This window comes from Pelmatolapia mariae, linkage group LG6, assembly GCF_036321145.2.
Source record: "Pelmatolapia mariae isolate MD_Pm_ZW linkage group LG6, Pm_UMD_F_2, whole genome shotgun sequence".
Lineage (NCBI taxonomy): Eukaryota > Metazoa > Chordata > Actinopteri > Cichliformes > Cichlidae > Pelmatolapia > Pelmatolapia mariae.
The window spans coordinates 37,026,246-37,042,102 of NC_086232.1; the positions used below are offsets into that span (position 1 = coordinate 37,026,246).

The window sequence follows — 15,857 nt, forward strand, 5'->3', positions numbered from 1 at the left end:
TATGCTGCACTGATTAATACATTTTTTTACATAATCATTTCAACTCTTTCTCTAGACTCCCCTTACCTTCTGTCTGTTCACTCCTTTCTGCAGTTTATCACAGCCTAGCAGTGCTCCAGCCTCTTCAACCACCTCATCTGCACCAGATGCAGAGCGGAGGACTCTGACTGTAGGAATTGCCAACACAGTGCTCTCCTTATTGTCTTCTGCCTGGTTTCCACTGGATCTCTCTGCGCATCAGGATGCACTGTTACTTTCTGGAAACCTCATAGCTGGTGGGTAATTTACTTTAAGAGTTTCGGGTATTTTACATATAATTTAATATGACATGAACATGTTTTACTCTGACATTTGTTGATTCATCACTACCCTAATGATGTTCTCAGCTGTGGCTCCTAAATGTATGCGTAATCCCTGGGTTGGGGAGGAAGAAGGCAGCAGTGGGACCAGTAGTGGAGGCCCAAGTAAGTTGGAGGAACCCTGGGCCGCGCTATCAGAACGCTCCCTGGTGGTCATGGTGGAGCAACTCTTTTCCCATCTGCTAAAGGTCCTCAACATCTGTGCCCATGTGTTGGATGATACACCACCAGGACCAGCAATGAAGGTGCGTTTGATAAGGAGAGTTATTTGGTTTAACAGACTCATGAAAGAAAATATTTGGCACCGTGCATTCAGGTGCATTTTACCACAAGTTTGATCCACAGGATGTCTGATGTATTGTGTTCTGTTGTTGCATTCTATACCAACTTTATAGGCCACTCTCCCCTCCCTGAGCAACACCCCCTCCCTCAGTCCCATTCGTAGGAAAGGCAAGGAGAAGGAGGTTGCCGAGCCCAGTGCCACCCCTATGAGCCCAAAGAAAGGCAGCGAGGCCAACACAGGTAAACGCCTCACCATGCTTAAAAAAGGGTACAGATCATCTCTGTGAGTCTCAGAATATTAAGTGGAGTTTTTCTAAGCAGGTAGGCCAACAGACAGTACAGGCTCAACAACTGTAAACAAATCGACTACCCTTGGCAACTTCTACCACCTGCCTCCCTACCTCAAGCTCTATGATGTGCTCAAAGCTACGCATGCCAACTATAAGGTCAGAACACTTCTTTGTTTAAACTTAAAATGATTTTAATAGATTTTTGCTGCCTGTATGGTGGTTTATGGTTGGTCTAATGTTTTTCTAGGTTACGTTGGACCTTCACAGTAGCCAAGAAAAGTTTGGAAGTTTCCTGCGCGCTACATTAGATGTTCTTTCTCAGCTGCTGGAGTTAGCCACACTTCATGACATCGGGAAGGTAAAGATGAATTTCATCGTCTTTCAGTGTTAAGTTTGGTGCGATCCCTTAACAAGGGGTCTTGTTCATTTCTGGTTAACAGCCAATTTATTGATAATCTTCTTCTTTATCAATAGAAGAAGTAACCTTTTTTTCTTTTCTTTTAGTGTGTGGAGGAAATTTTGGGCTACCTCAAGTCCTGCTTCTCCAGAGAACCAACCATGGCCACAGTTTGTGTGCAACAGGTTAGTATGTTATGTGTTAATGCCTGTGAATTTTAGATGTATATCCTTTTGAATGTGTGGCAGTCTTTGTGGTTCTAGCACTGAGCAGTGTGCTGCAGCTGGTGTGACTCCACACAGAGTGAGGCTGGTTCCTGCCGACAGGGCCTGTAAAGGCATTGGTTCCCCTGTGCGATGGTTCCATACATTCATGTATTTATAGAACAACACACATTAGTATTCTGTCTCAGTGGTAATCTAGTTTTCAGTTTCTTTGATAAGTCCACAGACATACTAAAGGGACTTTAAGGGAGCATAGGAAGTCAGTGTTTAAGGGGTTATTCACAGCATGTCAATTATGAATAAAAGCAGAATTAAATGGTGAAGTGATTTTGGTTATATAACTATTAATCCTACGGGTGGAGGAGCTCCTAAAGAAAAGAGGTTTCACTGGAGCTTAATTATTGCTGTGTTTTGGAAAAAAAAGAAAGGGAATACTTCAAATATATCAACTGGATTCTCAAATTTAATGTAAAGTTGAAAATTATAGTGTTTTTGTATATATTTATGTTTATATATATTTGCAAAAGAGTTCTTGTGGTAATAAGTTGACTTATTCTCCAGCTGTTGAAGACACTATTTGGGACCAACCTGGCCTCCCAGTATGAGGGCGTGTTGAGTGGACCCAGCCGGTCCCAGGGCAAAGCTCTACGTCTTGGCTCTTCCAGCTTGCGGCCAGGACTCTACCACTACTGCTTCATGGCGCCATACACTCACTTTACCCAGGCTCTTGCTGATGCAAGCCTCCGTAACATGGTGCAGGCTGAACAGGAGCAGGATACCTCTGGGTGAGTTCTAGTAACACACGTCTCCCATACGTATGCATAGATGTCCTTATTTAGGAAATAGCAAACTCTCCCTTTTTTTTCTGTGACTTTCTGCACATATTTATTCTCCACCCCTGCACATGCTTATAGTGTGCATTCAGTTGTTTTATAGGTGTGTGTGTGTGTGTGTGTAAGTAATATAAAATGTATGAACTAAGTGCGATAAAGGATTCTTCTTTTTCTTCTTTTTTTTTTCTTTAATTTAAGATGGTTTGATGTAATGCAAAAAGCATCCAATCAACTGAGATCCAGCATCACAAATGCAGCACGCCACAGAGGAGACAAGGTACGCTTTCATTGTCTTGCTGCTGTTCCATACTGATATTATGCGCTAAGAGTCGCTTATGTGGTCTGCTGCTGTTTTGAGAGTTGCATCTTCTGTTTTCTCAGAATGCCATTCATAACCACATTCGACTGTTTGAGCCGTTGGTGATCAAAGCTTTGAAGCAGTATACCACCAGCACATCTGTGGCGCTGCAAAGACAAGTACTGGACCTGCTCGCTCAGCTTGTGCAGCTCAGAGTCAACTACTGCCTGCTAGACTCAGACCAGGTAAAACAAACACATGCACTTTTTTTTTTTGGTCATCTCCAACTTCAAATTTTATAGTATGGCTCATTCAGAAATTTATGTTTTAGGTGTTTATTGGCTTTGTCCTGAAACAGTTTGAGTACATTGAAGTGGGGCAGTTCAGGTATGTTTTGAGTCAGTAAGAATTTCAGATTTCTCCTGTGTGTGTATATATATGAACTATTAAAGCTTGTCACATATGTTTCGTGGGAAATAAAATAACTGTTTGCATCACTTACAGAGATTCAGAGGCCATCATTCCCAACATCTTTTTCTTCCTGGTGCTGCTATCTTATGAACGCTACCACTCCAAGCAGATTATCAGCATTCCCAAGATCATCCAGCTGTGTGATGGCATTATGGCAAGTGGCAGAAAAGCTGTCACACATGGTGAGAGGAATGCATATGACTTATATAATTTCTAATTCCTCTTTTAACTTCCAAACGTTTTCTTGCTGATGGTTACATTTACACTTTTCTGCTTCCTCTACAGCCATCCCAGCCTTGCAGCCTATAGTTCACGATCTGTTTGTCTTGAGGGGCTCAAACAAAGCTGATGCAGGCAAGGAGCTGGATACACAGAAAGAAGTTGTGGTCTCCATGCTGCTAAGACTTGTGCAGTACCATCAGGTATGTTTACAAGTAGATGCAGAGACACAGCATGCTACATCATCAGATATTCAACCCACTTTTTCTCTGCCTTGCTCAAGCTTTCATGTGTCTGCTGCAGGTGTTGGAGATGTTCATTCTTGTACTGCAGCAGTGTCACAAAGAGAATGAAGACAAGTGGAAGAGATTATCCAGACAGATTGCAGACGTCATACTTCCCATGATTGCCAAGCAGCAGGTAGGAAATTGTTTGCAAGTTTATATGTCGGATTAACCTTGATGTTAAAGCCAACTAATTTTTACAGTAATTTATACAGATACGTGATCAGGCAATTTCTTTTTGTTTCAGTAAGCATATTTGTATGTTTGGTCTACACAGATGCATCTGGACTCTCCAGAGGCATTAGGAGTATTAAACACTCTGTTTGAGACGGTGGCACCCTCCTCTCTCAGACCTGTTGACATGCTGCTCAAGAGTATGTTCACCATCCCAGCCACCATGGTGAGACATCTCATCAGATAGCGTGCACTTTCTCACAATTTCTCTAGTTTTTAAGTGACTGATTTATAAAAAAAACAAACAGGAAAAGGTAAAATTTGATGTGAAATCTGACATTGGTTCTTGCAGGCATCTGTAGCTACAGTCCAGCTGTGGGTATCTGGTATCCTGGCAGTGCTTAGGGTACTGGTCTCGCAGTCCACTGAAGACATTGTGCTTTCCCGTGTCCATGAGCTGGCACTGTCTCCAAATCTCCTCTCTTGCCACGCTATCCGCCGCCTGCATCAGCATAGCCCCTCCCCAAACGACCCGCCTGCTGCTGACACAATCTGCAAACAGGAAACTAATGGTGAAACGCAAAAGGCTCCACCTGAGGAAACATTTGCCAGGTTATTATTTACTATCTTTAACAGGCTGAGAAAGGTTTCTACTCTGCTCTTTTTTTCTCAGCTATCAGATTGCCTCCAAGGGTCTAACTCTTCTTGCCTTTTTACCTTCTTTCACTTCTCTCTTTTCCACCTCCCATCTAGATTCCTTCTCCAGCTTGTAGGTGTGTTGTTGGATGACATTTCAACCAGGCAGGTTAAAGTGGAGATCACTGAGCAGCAGCACACCTTCTACTGCCAGCAGCTGGGCACGCTGCTCATGTGTCTCATACACGTCTTCAAAAGTGGTAAGCATGTGAAATCTGGGAAATGCACAAACTCCCTGTATGATATTTTAAAATAATATATCGAATATAATTCAGATTAAATTCTTTTACCTATTTTTCGTTTTTGTTTCCTCCTAGGAATGTTTCGCAGGATCACAGCTGCAGCCAGCCGTCTCCTGAAGGGTGAGAGTGGACAGACAGCCACAGAGGCCAACCTCTTCTACCCCTTAGAAAGTCTGAATAGCATGGTACAGTGCCTCATCACCACCCACCCATCCCTGGTGCTCCTCTGGTGCCAAGTTCTTCTCATCATTAACTACACCAACTACTCTTGGTGGGCTGAGGTTCATCAGACACCCAGGTAAGAACACTGCGAGGGGATTAACTGGGGTCAGGTGTATTTGTGTGCACTTTTAATTATTATAAATGAGTCAATGAGGATATAAAATGAGGAAAAACTCTGCACCGTCTCCTTTTTAAAACTGTGCCTTGTTTTCTTTCTATCAGACGACACAGTCTCTCATCCACAAAGCTGCTGAGCCCTCATTCCTCAGGGGAAGGTGAAGAGGACAAGCCTGAGTCCCAGTTAGCAATGGTTAACAGAGAGATTGTACGCAGGGGAGCTGTAATCCTCTTCTGTGACTATGTGGTAAGATTACTAAGAATATGGGACCATACTGTTGGGATAAATTATACATAGATCACGATACACTATTCTCAGCTAGAAAACGTGTTGAAAATTACATTTGGCTATATTTGCCCTTTACTATCTATGAAGAACAATATTTAAATCTCAAAACACTAATGAGCAAAAGTAAATTAGATTTGTAAGTGCTTTACATAATAAAAGTATTGTTTTTTTTTCTTACCTTTGTAGTGTCAGAATCTTCATGACTCGGAGCATCTAACCTGGCTGATTGTCAATCATGTTCGTGACCTCATCAGCCTTTCCCATGAGCCGCCAGTGCAGGACTTCATCAGTGCTGTCCACCGCAACTCTGCTGCCAGTGGCCTCTTCATCCAGGCCATCCAGTCCCGCTGTGACAACCTCACTACTGTAAGATAACATCCTATTCATCTTTCTAATCTCTTGACTACCTGGTTGAAATTTTTATTTTGTTTTTAAATTCTCAATTTATCTTTCTTCCCTGTCCCTGCATCTTACTCATTTCATGCCCCACTGCCCTCCCTTACTATCTCGTTCTCTTCGTCTTTGTAGCCTACCATGTTGAAAAAGACCTTACAGTGTTTGGAAGGCATCCACCTTAGTCAGTCTGGATCTCTACTGATGCTATATGTTGACAAGCTTCTTAATACACCCTTTCGAGTTTTGGCTCGCATGGTGGACACACTGGCGTGTCGCAGGGTAGAGATGTTGCTGGCTGAGACCTTACAGGTACGTTTTAGTAAAGTGTGTATTTCATTGGAAGTGCATCTAAAAGCTGAACATGTTTCTTATGTTTTTCCCAGTCCAATTTGGGACCTGTTCTCGAATTTTAAAGTGATCAGATGGGAAGAACTGTTAAAGTCAAACTTGTTGTATGTTTAAAAACCCTGATCGTGTTCATTCTTTCACCCTTCAGAACAGCATAGCACAGCTTCCTGTGGAGGAACTGGATAGGATCCAAGAATACCTCCAGAACAGTGGTTTAGCTCAGAGGTAAACCTTGTGTACTGCAGCCATTTTGAGAACTACCCCACAGTTTTGTGTGATTTTTTTTTTTTTTTTTTTTTTTTACATTTTATTTATTTTTTTTGTGCCTGTTGAAATTAGTTTTGCCCTTGGATTAGTCACCTGTTCAGACCAGATTGAAAGGATAGACTGAGGAGTTGTATGTTGTTTGGATTTCCCAAATAATGCACACAAACTAAAATGTGATATCTTGTGTTGAGTTAATTTGCCCAGTAGGTTATTGAGAGGGCTGTACTGAATCTGCAGGTTCTTATATCCATATGTTAACTAAAAACAAATTTCAGTTTTATTTATTTATTTTTTAAATTGTAAAATTTTTTTGTTTGGTTATTTCTGTCCCAGACATCAGAGGTTCTACTCCCTGCTGGACAGGTTCAGAGCCACTGTTGTTGACACAAGCAGCCCCACTCCTCCAGTGACATCACATCCCTTGGACGGGGATCCTCCCCCCGCTCCTGAGTTGGTCATTGCAGACAAGGTGAGGAACGAACTAGACTTGATGAATCTAATAATCCAGGTTTGTCAGACTGTGCAGACCATCTGTTTATCCGTTTGTTTGTTTGATTTTAGGAGTGGTATGTGGCTCTGGTGAAGTCTCAGTGCTGTCTCCGTGGAGATGTTTCCCTGTTGGAGACGACAGAACTTCTTACCAAACTACCTCCTGCTGATCTCTTCAGTGTCATGAGCTGCAAGGTAAAGAACGTAAACACTGTTTTATTATGCACTTAAATTTTATCATCTGCATAATAGAAGCATCCAGACACTTTTGGTGCTCCAGTGCTCAAACATTAGCCCACAGTGATGATAAAAAAATCTTAAATATGTTCATTCCTGTATATTAGGTTTTTTTTTTTTTTGGTTTTTTTTAGGATTTCACATATGAACCTGGAATTCTGTCATTTTTTTCCCCAGGAGTTCAATCTAAGCCTTCTCTGTCCATGCTTGAGTATGGGAATGCAGCGGTTAGCACGCGGTCAGGGGTCACTTTTGTTGGAGACGGCGCTGCAGGTGACCCTGGAACAACTAGCAGGCGTCACTGGGTCACTTCCTGCACCTCACCAGTCCTTTCTGCCACCGTCTCAACCCCAGCCCTACTGGGACCAGCTGGGTGATGTGTATGGTGAGACTGGGAAGGAGGGGAAAAATGGATCAGAAAAAAATTAGCAAAAAAAAAAAAAACCCACAAGTATCTGTTCTGTCTGGGTTTTTTTGTTCACTGGAGTCTTTTAATTAAATTTAATTCAAAATAAAGTTTTGATTCATTATTTTCCTAAATTCTTTACCGTATGTTTCAGATGAACCAGGGTTCTACCCCAGAGTTTTGTCACTCTGTAGAGCACTATCTCAATACCTGCTAAGTGTGAGCCAGCTCCCTTCTTCACTACATATTCCCTCAGACAAGGAGCACCTCATCACCACCTTCACCTGCACTGCCACTGAGGTAAACGACTAAGCAAATTGTTTTGTAGCCCACTGAGTTCGTTGGATGATGTTTGTTGATGCTTTAGATTAAAATAGATTAAATGTATCTTTTGATTTGATTTCAGAAAATTAAAGCTTGAAGACCATATCAAATTAGTATGATATGACTGCTTTGCACAACCTTTGATTTCTTTACAACTGTCTTAAACCTATGTGAATGTGACATCATGGTTCAACAGGTTGTAGTGTGGCGTCTGCTCCAGGACCGGCTGCCCCTGAGCGTGGACTTGCAGTGGGCACTTTCTTCCCTGTGTCTGGCGTTGCAGCAGCCCTGCGTCTGGAACAAGCTCTCCACCCCAGAGTACACCACCCATACCTGCTCCCTCATTTACTGCCTTCGCCTTATTATTGTTGCAGGTAATCAAGGCAGAAAGATGCATTTTTGCACTTTTTTGTAATATCTTTGCTAATTAAAATTCTTTCGCCTTTCCCTCGCAGTGGCTGTGAGTCCCGGTGACCAGCTGCTGCATCAAGAGAAAAAAATGGCAAAAGGAGAAAAAGATGATGGAGACCAAGTGGATGCAGCGCATGCTGACCGTAAGAATCTAATTAGACACAGAGTTAAAGTTCAGGGTTGTTTCATGTAGTTTTATTATTGGAGTCATCTTTTTTTTTTTTGTTGTTGTTTTGAGTAATTCTTCTCAGATGAAAGCCTTAGGGTAACATTTAAGTCTTTGTGTTACAGACATGTGTGAGTGGCAAGCATGTGAGATCATGGCTGAGCTGGTGGAGGGTCTGCCGAGCATCCTTTCCCTTGGTCATCGTAGAAACTCCATTTTACCCACTTTTCTCACACCAACATTGCGCAACATTGTTATCAGTCTGTCTCGGCTTCCTCTGGTCAACAGCTACACCCGAGTACCTCCACTGGTGAGTTTTTGAAAGAAGTTGTGCCAGTAGGTAACTGAATTTAACACATATATAAAATCTATTTCTTCTTCTTTTAAAAAAAAAATCTGTTTAAATGCTCTGTCTTTGTGGTTTAGGTTTGGAAACTGGGCTGGTCCCCTCAGCCAGGAGGAGAGTTCGGCACAACGCTGCCTGAGATCCCCGTGGACTTCCTTCAGGAAAAGGATGTCTTCAGAGAGTTTCTTTACCGTATCAATACATTGGGTACAAAAACATACAATCAGTCCATTCTTATCACATCGATGATGCTTTCATTTTTTAAATTACATTATTTTTTTAAGTATACTTTTTTTTTTTTAAAAAACCTATGCATTAAGCATCTGTGTGGGTTTTTGGTTGTTCAGGTTGGAGCAGCAGGACTCAATTTGAGGAGACCTGGGCTACTCTACTAGGGGTGCTGGTCACCCAACCCATCACTAAAGACCAGGAGGAGGACCCGCAACAGGAGGTATGCACACAACTTGAACTCTAGAAATGTTACTGGGAAGGAAGGTTTATGGAAGTACAAACTTTGCAGCATGCTCATATGAACTGAATATGAACTGAACTATTTGTTTATGTTGGAGTATGTAATAGTGTATATTTTTGTCATGTGTCATTTAGCACATGCTCTAAATATTATGATGCCTTGCAAAGAGACAATACATCTGTTTCTATTGCCCTCTTATTGCATGTCTTTCTTATTTGTTTTTCTCTAGGAGGACTTGGAGCGTACCCAGTTGAATGTGTTAGCAGTGCAAGCCATCACCAGCCTGGTGCTGAGTGCCATGACCCTTCCCACTCCTGGCAACCCAGCAGTTAGCTGTCTGGAACAGCAGCCTCGCAACAAGAGCCTAAAAGCCCTGGAAACACGGTAGTTATGGATCTAATATTTGTGTACTGTGGAGCTGCCTAAAATGAGCAAGTGACAAACAGATTTTTTTTTACCATTTTGCTAATGTTTATGCTCAGGTTTGGAAGGAAACTTGCAGTGATTAGAGGTGAGGTGGAGAGAGAGATTCAAGCGCTTGTGTCAAAAAGGGACAACGTCCATACATACCACCCATACCATGCCTGGGATCCTGTGCCCTCACTATCAGCAGCTTCTCCAGGTAATAGAAAAAGTGCAGTCACACTCTCATTAGCCTCAGCTTGTTCATTTCATCAACCACTTCTTAAAATGTATTTGTAAAGTAACTGCTTGACTTATTTGTTTCAGCAGGTACGCTGATCAGCCATGAGAAACTGCTCCTTCAGATCAACACAGAGAGGGAGATGGGCAACATGGAATACAAACTGGGGCAGGTAGGAAACATAGGAAAGAGTAAACTGTAATGGAGCTTTTTAGGAACAATGTATATGTTGTCAGCAGGGCAACAGTTATTCTTTTTTTTAACATTATGAACAAATATGTTTGTTTTGTTTTTTTTACTTGGCATGTCACTCTCCAGGTCTCCATCCATTCAGTGTGGTTGGGTAACAACATCACGCCTCTCAGGGAGGAAGAGTGGGGTGAGGATGAAGAAGATGAGGCAGACACTCCGGCGCCCACCTCCCCACCTTTATCTCCTATAAACTCTAGGTTAGTCAAATAAACACAACATTATACATACGTGTACACATTCCTTCAGTGCACAGGAGGCATCTTGTTGTACTAAGTTAAGATGAGGCACTCTAATTGACTGTTTGTGTTTCTTTCAGAAAACACCGTGCAGGCGTGGATATTCATTCATGTTCTCAGTTTCTCCTGGAGCTCTACAGCCAGTGGCTGATCCCTAGCTCTCCAAGTAACAGGAGAACCCCAACCATCCTCGTCAGTGAAGTGGTCCGATCGGTGAGATATGATGCATGTGCTTAGTTAAAACTTATTCGCCTAAATATCTGATCTTAAAGACCTGTAGACTGTCCTTCACTGATGTGACAGAATACACTTAGGTGAAACTTTACTCTTTAATTTAGACATATTAAAATTTATGCCGCCTTGTCTGTTCTGGCGGCTCGAAATGAGCCTGAGACCAGAGCCATGCTTACTGTCAGCTGATTGTACACTCTTGTCGTTCCCTGTAGCTGCTGGCAGTGTCAGATCTGTTCACAGAAAGGAATCAGTTTGATATGATGTTCTCCACCCTGATGGAGCTGCAGAAGCACCATCCACCCGAGGATGAGATCTTGAATCAGTACCTTGTGCCGGCCATCTGCAAGGCAGCAGCTGTTTTGGGCATGGTGAGAGGAGCTGTGTGTGATGGGACCTGAGATGGTTCAAGATGTGTTTGAGTTATCAATATAACAGTACGCCACTGCTCCCACTATATAAAACTTTTAAATTTACGTTTATAGGACAAGGTAATAGCCGAGCCCGTGTGTCGCCTTTTGGAGACGACCCTGCGCAGCACTCACCTTCCCAGCCGCATGGGAGCCCTGCATGGGGTGCTGTATGTGTTGGAATGTGACCTTCTGGATGACACAGCTAAACAGCTCATCCCCACAGTCTCTGAGTACCTTCTATCCAACCTCAAGGCTGTTGCTCAGTGAGTATAAATGTCATGCCTGTGCAGACGTTGACCTTAACTCATCTTCTAATGAGCTAAATTGATGAAAGAGCCTTGGGAACTAATGTGTCTAATGTCAGTGCGTGTGACCACCCCACCTTCCTCCTCTGTAAGAGGATCTGTGAATTAATTAGTTTTCATCCAGCTTAATACAGCGATGGAACCAAGAGTGCAGTGCAACTGTTGGCCCTTAGATGCTGCTTTTTACATTTCAGATAAATACAGACAGTGGTGGATTAAGAGGAAAACCTGAACTCTTGACCTCCTACCGGGAGGGTATCCGTTTTGCTAAATGCACCAAGTTGCTTGCAGGGTTAAATCCATCTGTAGACCGAAAGGAAATTAATACTAAGTGATCACCTTTAAGATAGAAATGCTTCATGGGATAATGTGTGTGTTGTCTTCCAGAATGACAATGGGGCATTCTAGGATCACTGACAGGTTGGAGTATAGAAATGGTATGAATCACACGCTGTAGCATTTGCTGCCAGCAGAGCTTCCAACTATGGGATGTTTTGGACCTGCGTTTTAGCTAGAACTCTCACCATTGCGGAAACACTTCTGGAGTTACAGAGATTATTGTTACTGAAGCTGTTCTAGCCCAGCATCTTATTAACACTTTATGCTGTCATTTACTTTGTGTTGGCATTCATCTGTAGCCACTGGAATGTATATTTTTCTGTTTAATTATAATGATTTTTTTCTACTTGCTGTGTGTTGCCCATCTCTATTCTGCAGCTGTGTGAACCTGCATAACCAGCAGCATGTGTTGGTGATGTGTGCAGTGGCTTTCTACATGATGGAGAACTACCCTTTAGATGTGGGAGCTGAATTTATGGCTGGAATAATACAGGTAAAGTAAAATAAATCAAATTATCTGACAGCTGGGCAGTAAATGATGTTTACCCTGCTAGCTCTGAAGTACAAAGTCTGACTGATGTCTGACTGTGCGCATGTGAGCATGGAGGAAATTGTGTGGCACATTGACCTCTGTTGAGAGGATGTCATGTATTCTGCCACCTGCATGCTCTCTCCAGGCAGCATCCTTGCTTAAACCAGAGTATTTCCTGTAGTGAGAACAAGAAGCAGACCTCCTTCCTGTGTCCTGATCTGATTCTCCTGATGCTGTCCAGAGTTCAGAAGTGAAAATGGCTGCAGGAAGCTCACATATTGCACAATAAAATGAAAGCAAAAACATAAAATATATATATTTAAGTATCTTGAAGAAAAAAAGTATTTTGATTTAGTGCCATATGCCCTTTATCTTTTGCACTTTCTAATAATGTCTTCTTCCTCATCTTCGTCTTCTAGTTATGTGGCGTGATGGTGTCAGCCAGCGAGGACTCCACTCCCTCCATCATCTATCACTGCGTGCTTCGTGGTCTTGAGCGCCTCCTTCTGTCAGAGCAGTTGTCACGGATGGACGGAGAAGCGCTGGTCAAACTCAGCGTGGATAGAGTCAACATGCCATCTCCACACAGAGCCATGGCCGCTCTGGGCCTCATGCTTACCTGCATGTATACTGGTAAGCAAGGCTTTAACATGACTGCTAGCTTTAACGTCATCAAAAATGTGTTGCTGGCATCCTGGCTTAATCACTGGTATGCACAATTAGGACTGGTGTTAGTGCTGCTGCATTCCCAAGCAACTCCAAACCTGCTATAGCATCAAGCTAGCTGGCTAACTCTGATGTAATACTTTGCATCAGGTCTTTTCAAGGAAACAGATAAACTTGCAGGTCTTTAAGTTTCCTACTTAAATGCTTTGCCACAGTGAGCTTTTTTTCCCCCATTTAATCCCTCCGGACTAATCCTTGACCCTCTTCTTACTAACATTATGTAATGTGTACTGTCCCCCTCAAAGAGTCAGACCCCATACCCCACATACAAATGATTTGCCTTTGCGATAGTCAGTTAGAAAACAAGAATGTAGAGGGATCGAATTGATCAAGTATTAATAATCTATAGGCTAAAAGTAGAGAGGAATGCATAGCTGTCTCTAAGCCTAGTAAATGGCTAACTGACAAACTTATGAATGACTGTGCATGCTGCTATAGCAAGCACCTCGTATTGTTGTTGGTGGTCTGTGTATATGTATATAATAGGGCAGCAACAATTCATCAAGTAATTTGAATAATTCGATTATAAAAAATTCCTGACACAAATTCCTTTTGTGCTTCGATGCTTCATTTAAAGCACGGCACAGTAGCGTGCTGATGTGTTAAATGATGTAAACGTTGATAACGTGATACAAATGTATTTAGGAGCAGTATGAATAAAGAGTCCAACAACATTAAGCCCACGCAGGCCCCAGTTTTAAACAAAAGCACTGATAACACAACAGCAGTGATTATGACGCTAGCACAGTGTAACGTTGAGCCAGAGTCTGTTTAACACTGTACAGAGCAAAGAGGCGGTGCTATTACTGAGATAGTGAGCTCAGGTAGAGTGAAAGACAACATGTTTCTAGTGTCCAAAACAGCAGCGCTAATTCTGAAATTAAAATGTTTACTGGGTTCACTTCATCCCTTATCTGAAACCGAATCATTACACATACACCAGCAGTTTTGCATTGTGCTCTTTACCTGTGGCCTCTTTATACTTGCTACCACTACTAACACATTCTCACTAAGAATCATAGCATACCTTTTGTTAGTGATTTCATTCATTATGTCTCTATTACAGCATAACTGCATTTTAAAACTTGGCAGTACTTCATTTTGAACATAATGCCTGTACACCCGCTTGCTTCCTGCATGTAATAGATGTTATACATACTGTACTTCTGGTATACCTACCTCTAACCCTTACGCTGGACCTTACTAACTCTACCAGCTCTTAGCGTGCCCTCGTCTTTATGCTAATACACTAATATGAAGTTCTGTTGCTTAGGCTAGCCAGCAAATTCCTTGACAAAACCCCAGCTCTTTTAAATGCAAACTGGTTCAATAAATTTTTGTATATCTCTCTGTGCTGTATGTACAAACTGAAGCACATTTGGGCCACAGCAGTGAGTACCCAGGAAGCATGACATTTAAATTCCCTCAAATCATTTAAACACCAGTCACTTACAGAAAAAAACTTAAGAATGTAATTTGACTTAAAGTAGCTCCCATAAATTAACAAATTTTCTGTTTGAGATGAACAAAATTCTGATCTGAATCTTGTGATATGAGTTTCCCGACTTCCGCTCTAACCTTTGCCCCACTGGTTCAACCGGTGCCACCCCCCTTCTCGTCTTCTCAGCTGTGCTTACGTCGGGTTCAGACGTGACAGGGGTTAGAGGTCAGGTTGACTCTGCTGTATCGGAGGCGGTGGGCGTCACGGCGGGTCATGTTGGTTTCTCTTCAGGCAAGGAGAAAGCCAGTCCTGCCAGCCGCCCCGCCCATTCTGACCCTCAGGCCCCAGACAGCGAGTCAATCATTGTTGCCATGGAGAGGGTCTCTGTGCTCTTTGACAGGTACACTGCTGCTACACTCTGAGACACACACACACACACACACACACACACACACACACACACACACACACACACATCTGCCATCATACAAAAAGCTTTTGTAGTTGGAAAGATGAAACTTTAAAAAAAAAAATCTTTTGTTAGTTTATTACTTTAAAAAATGATCAGATTGTCGCAACAGATTGACTTTCTTTTGTAACTTATTTTGTTTCCTGTCTTGATTTGCTCTTCTTCTGGTGTTTCCTGTTTGTTTGTAGGATTAGGAAGGGTTTACCCAGTGAGGCTCGTGTGGTGTCCAGGATTCTGCCACAGTTTCTGGATGACTTCTTTCCGCCACAGGACGTCATGAACAAGGTCATCGGAGAGTTCCTGTCTAATCAGCAGCCTTATCCGCAATTCATGGCGACAGTCGTCTACAAGGTCAGCAGCAAAACATGAGTACATTCACATCAACAAAACAAGCAAAATGTTTACATTTTTAAAAAACTAAAAACTTGTACATCAGGCTTTTAGTTGTTTAATTTATTTCTTTGGTCACACAAGTGCTGCACTATAACTTTTTTTCACATCCCATTGTCCTATTTACAAATTTACAACATCACGCTGGAACAAATACAGTGAGTTCTTGTTATTTTCCCAAAAATGTAAACCAAGGTACATTTCAGCACAGTTAGTAACACTTGAATTCCAGTGAGAGCAATGAGTCAAGGATGCATTATATTGAAAAGTTAACCTTTAATTATAAAGTATAAATCTTGCATACTCATTCTTTATTTCAGATCTTTACAGACACAGATTTCAAAAACCACTTCATGCTGGAAATGTAACAGAACGCCAACTTTTTAAAAATGTCCTATTCCTGTGCTCTCATATGCAGGTTTTCCAGACACTCCACGCTACAGGCCAGTCTTCTATGGTGCGAGACTGGGTGCTCCTGTCATTGTCCAACTTCACTCAGAGGACACCAGTGGCCATGGCCATGTGGAGCCTCTCCTGCTTCTTTGTGTCTGCTTCCACCTCCCAGTGGATCTCAGCACTGTATCCTTACATACCATGTAAAAGATCTCACAAGCAGGAGAC

General features: G+C 42.3%; 1 protein-coding gene and 1 non-coding gene across 10 annotated transcripts in view; both read left to right on the top strand.

The window, feature by feature from the left end:
- Positions 1-15,857, top strand: part of htt (huntingtin) — a 31,108-nt gene that overhangs the window by 11,339 nt on the left and 3,912 nt on the right. For 3 of the 9 annotated variants that reach the window (XM_063476844.1, XM_063476846.1, XM_063476850.1), the window contains 42 exons: positions 94-275; positions 387-604; positions 755-881; positions 963-1,087; positions 1,179-1,289; positions 1,436-1,513; positions 2,114-2,337; positions 2,584-2,662; positions 2,767-2,928; positions 3,015-3,070; positions 3,188-3,336; positions 3,440-3,576; positions 3,677-3,793; positions 3,935-4,057; positions 4,184-4,443; positions 4,585-4,727; positions 4,845-5,067; positions 5,214-5,355; positions 5,584-5,763; positions 5,926-6,102; positions 6,290-6,366; positions 6,742-6,877; positions 6,970-7,092; positions 7,312-7,519; positions 7,695-7,840; positions 8,061-8,238; positions 8,320-8,418; positions 8,567-8,751; positions 8,868-8,994; positions 9,135-9,238; positions 9,489-9,643; positions 9,742-9,881; positions 9,989-10,074; positions 10,221-10,351; positions 10,471-10,603; positions 10,837-10,992; positions 11,107-11,297; positions 12,057-12,171; positions 12,630-12,843; positions 14,564-14,777; positions 15,035-15,197; positions 15,655-15,815. In XM_063476844.1, the coding sequence (XP_063332914.1) occupies positions 94-275; positions 387-604; positions 755-881; positions 963-1,087; positions 1,179-1,289; positions 1,436-1,513; positions 2,114-2,337; positions 2,584-2,662; positions 2,767-2,928; positions 3,015-3,070; positions 3,188-3,336; positions 3,440-3,576; positions 3,677-3,793; positions 3,935-4,057; positions 4,184-4,443; positions 4,585-4,727; positions 4,845-5,067; positions 5,214-5,355; positions 5,584-5,763; positions 5,926-6,102; positions 6,290-6,366; positions 6,742-6,877; positions 6,970-7,092; positions 7,312-7,519; positions 7,695-7,840; positions 8,061-8,238; positions 8,320-8,418; positions 8,567-8,751; positions 8,868-8,994; positions 9,135-9,238; positions 9,489-9,643; positions 9,742-9,881; positions 9,989-10,074; positions 10,221-10,351; positions 10,471-10,603; positions 10,837-10,992; positions 11,107-11,297; positions 12,057-12,171; positions 12,630-12,843; positions 14,564-14,777; positions 15,035-15,197; positions 15,655-15,815 (6,255 nt within the window). The remainder of the gene's footprint in view (positions 1-93; positions 276-386; positions 605-754; positions 882-962; positions 1,088-1,178; positions 1,290-1,435; positions 1,514-2,113; positions 2,338-2,583; positions 2,663-2,766; positions 2,929-3,014; positions 3,071-3,187; positions 3,337-3,439; positions 3,577-3,676; positions 3,794-3,934; positions 4,058-4,183; positions 4,444-4,584; positions 4,728-4,844; positions 5,068-5,213; positions 5,356-5,583; positions 5,764-5,925; positions 6,103-6,289; positions 6,367-6,741; positions 6,878-6,969; positions 7,093-7,311; positions 7,520-7,694; positions 7,841-8,060; positions 8,239-8,319; positions 8,419-8,566; positions 8,752-8,867; positions 8,995-9,134; positions 9,239-9,488; positions 9,644-9,741; positions 9,882-9,988; positions 10,075-10,220; positions 10,352-10,470; positions 10,604-10,836; positions 10,993-11,106; positions 11,298-12,056; positions 12,172-12,629; positions 12,844-14,563; positions 14,778-15,034; positions 15,198-15,654; positions 15,816-15,857) is intronic. The other 6 variants (XM_063476845.1, XM_063476851.1, XM_063476853.1 and 3 more) reach the window with 3 other exon arrangements.
- Positions 1,570-1,699, top strand: LOC134630113 (small Cajal body-specific RNA 14). The gene has a single exon (XR_010094179.1). It is a non-coding gene; the product is annotated as a small Cajal body-specific RNA 14 (non-coding RNA).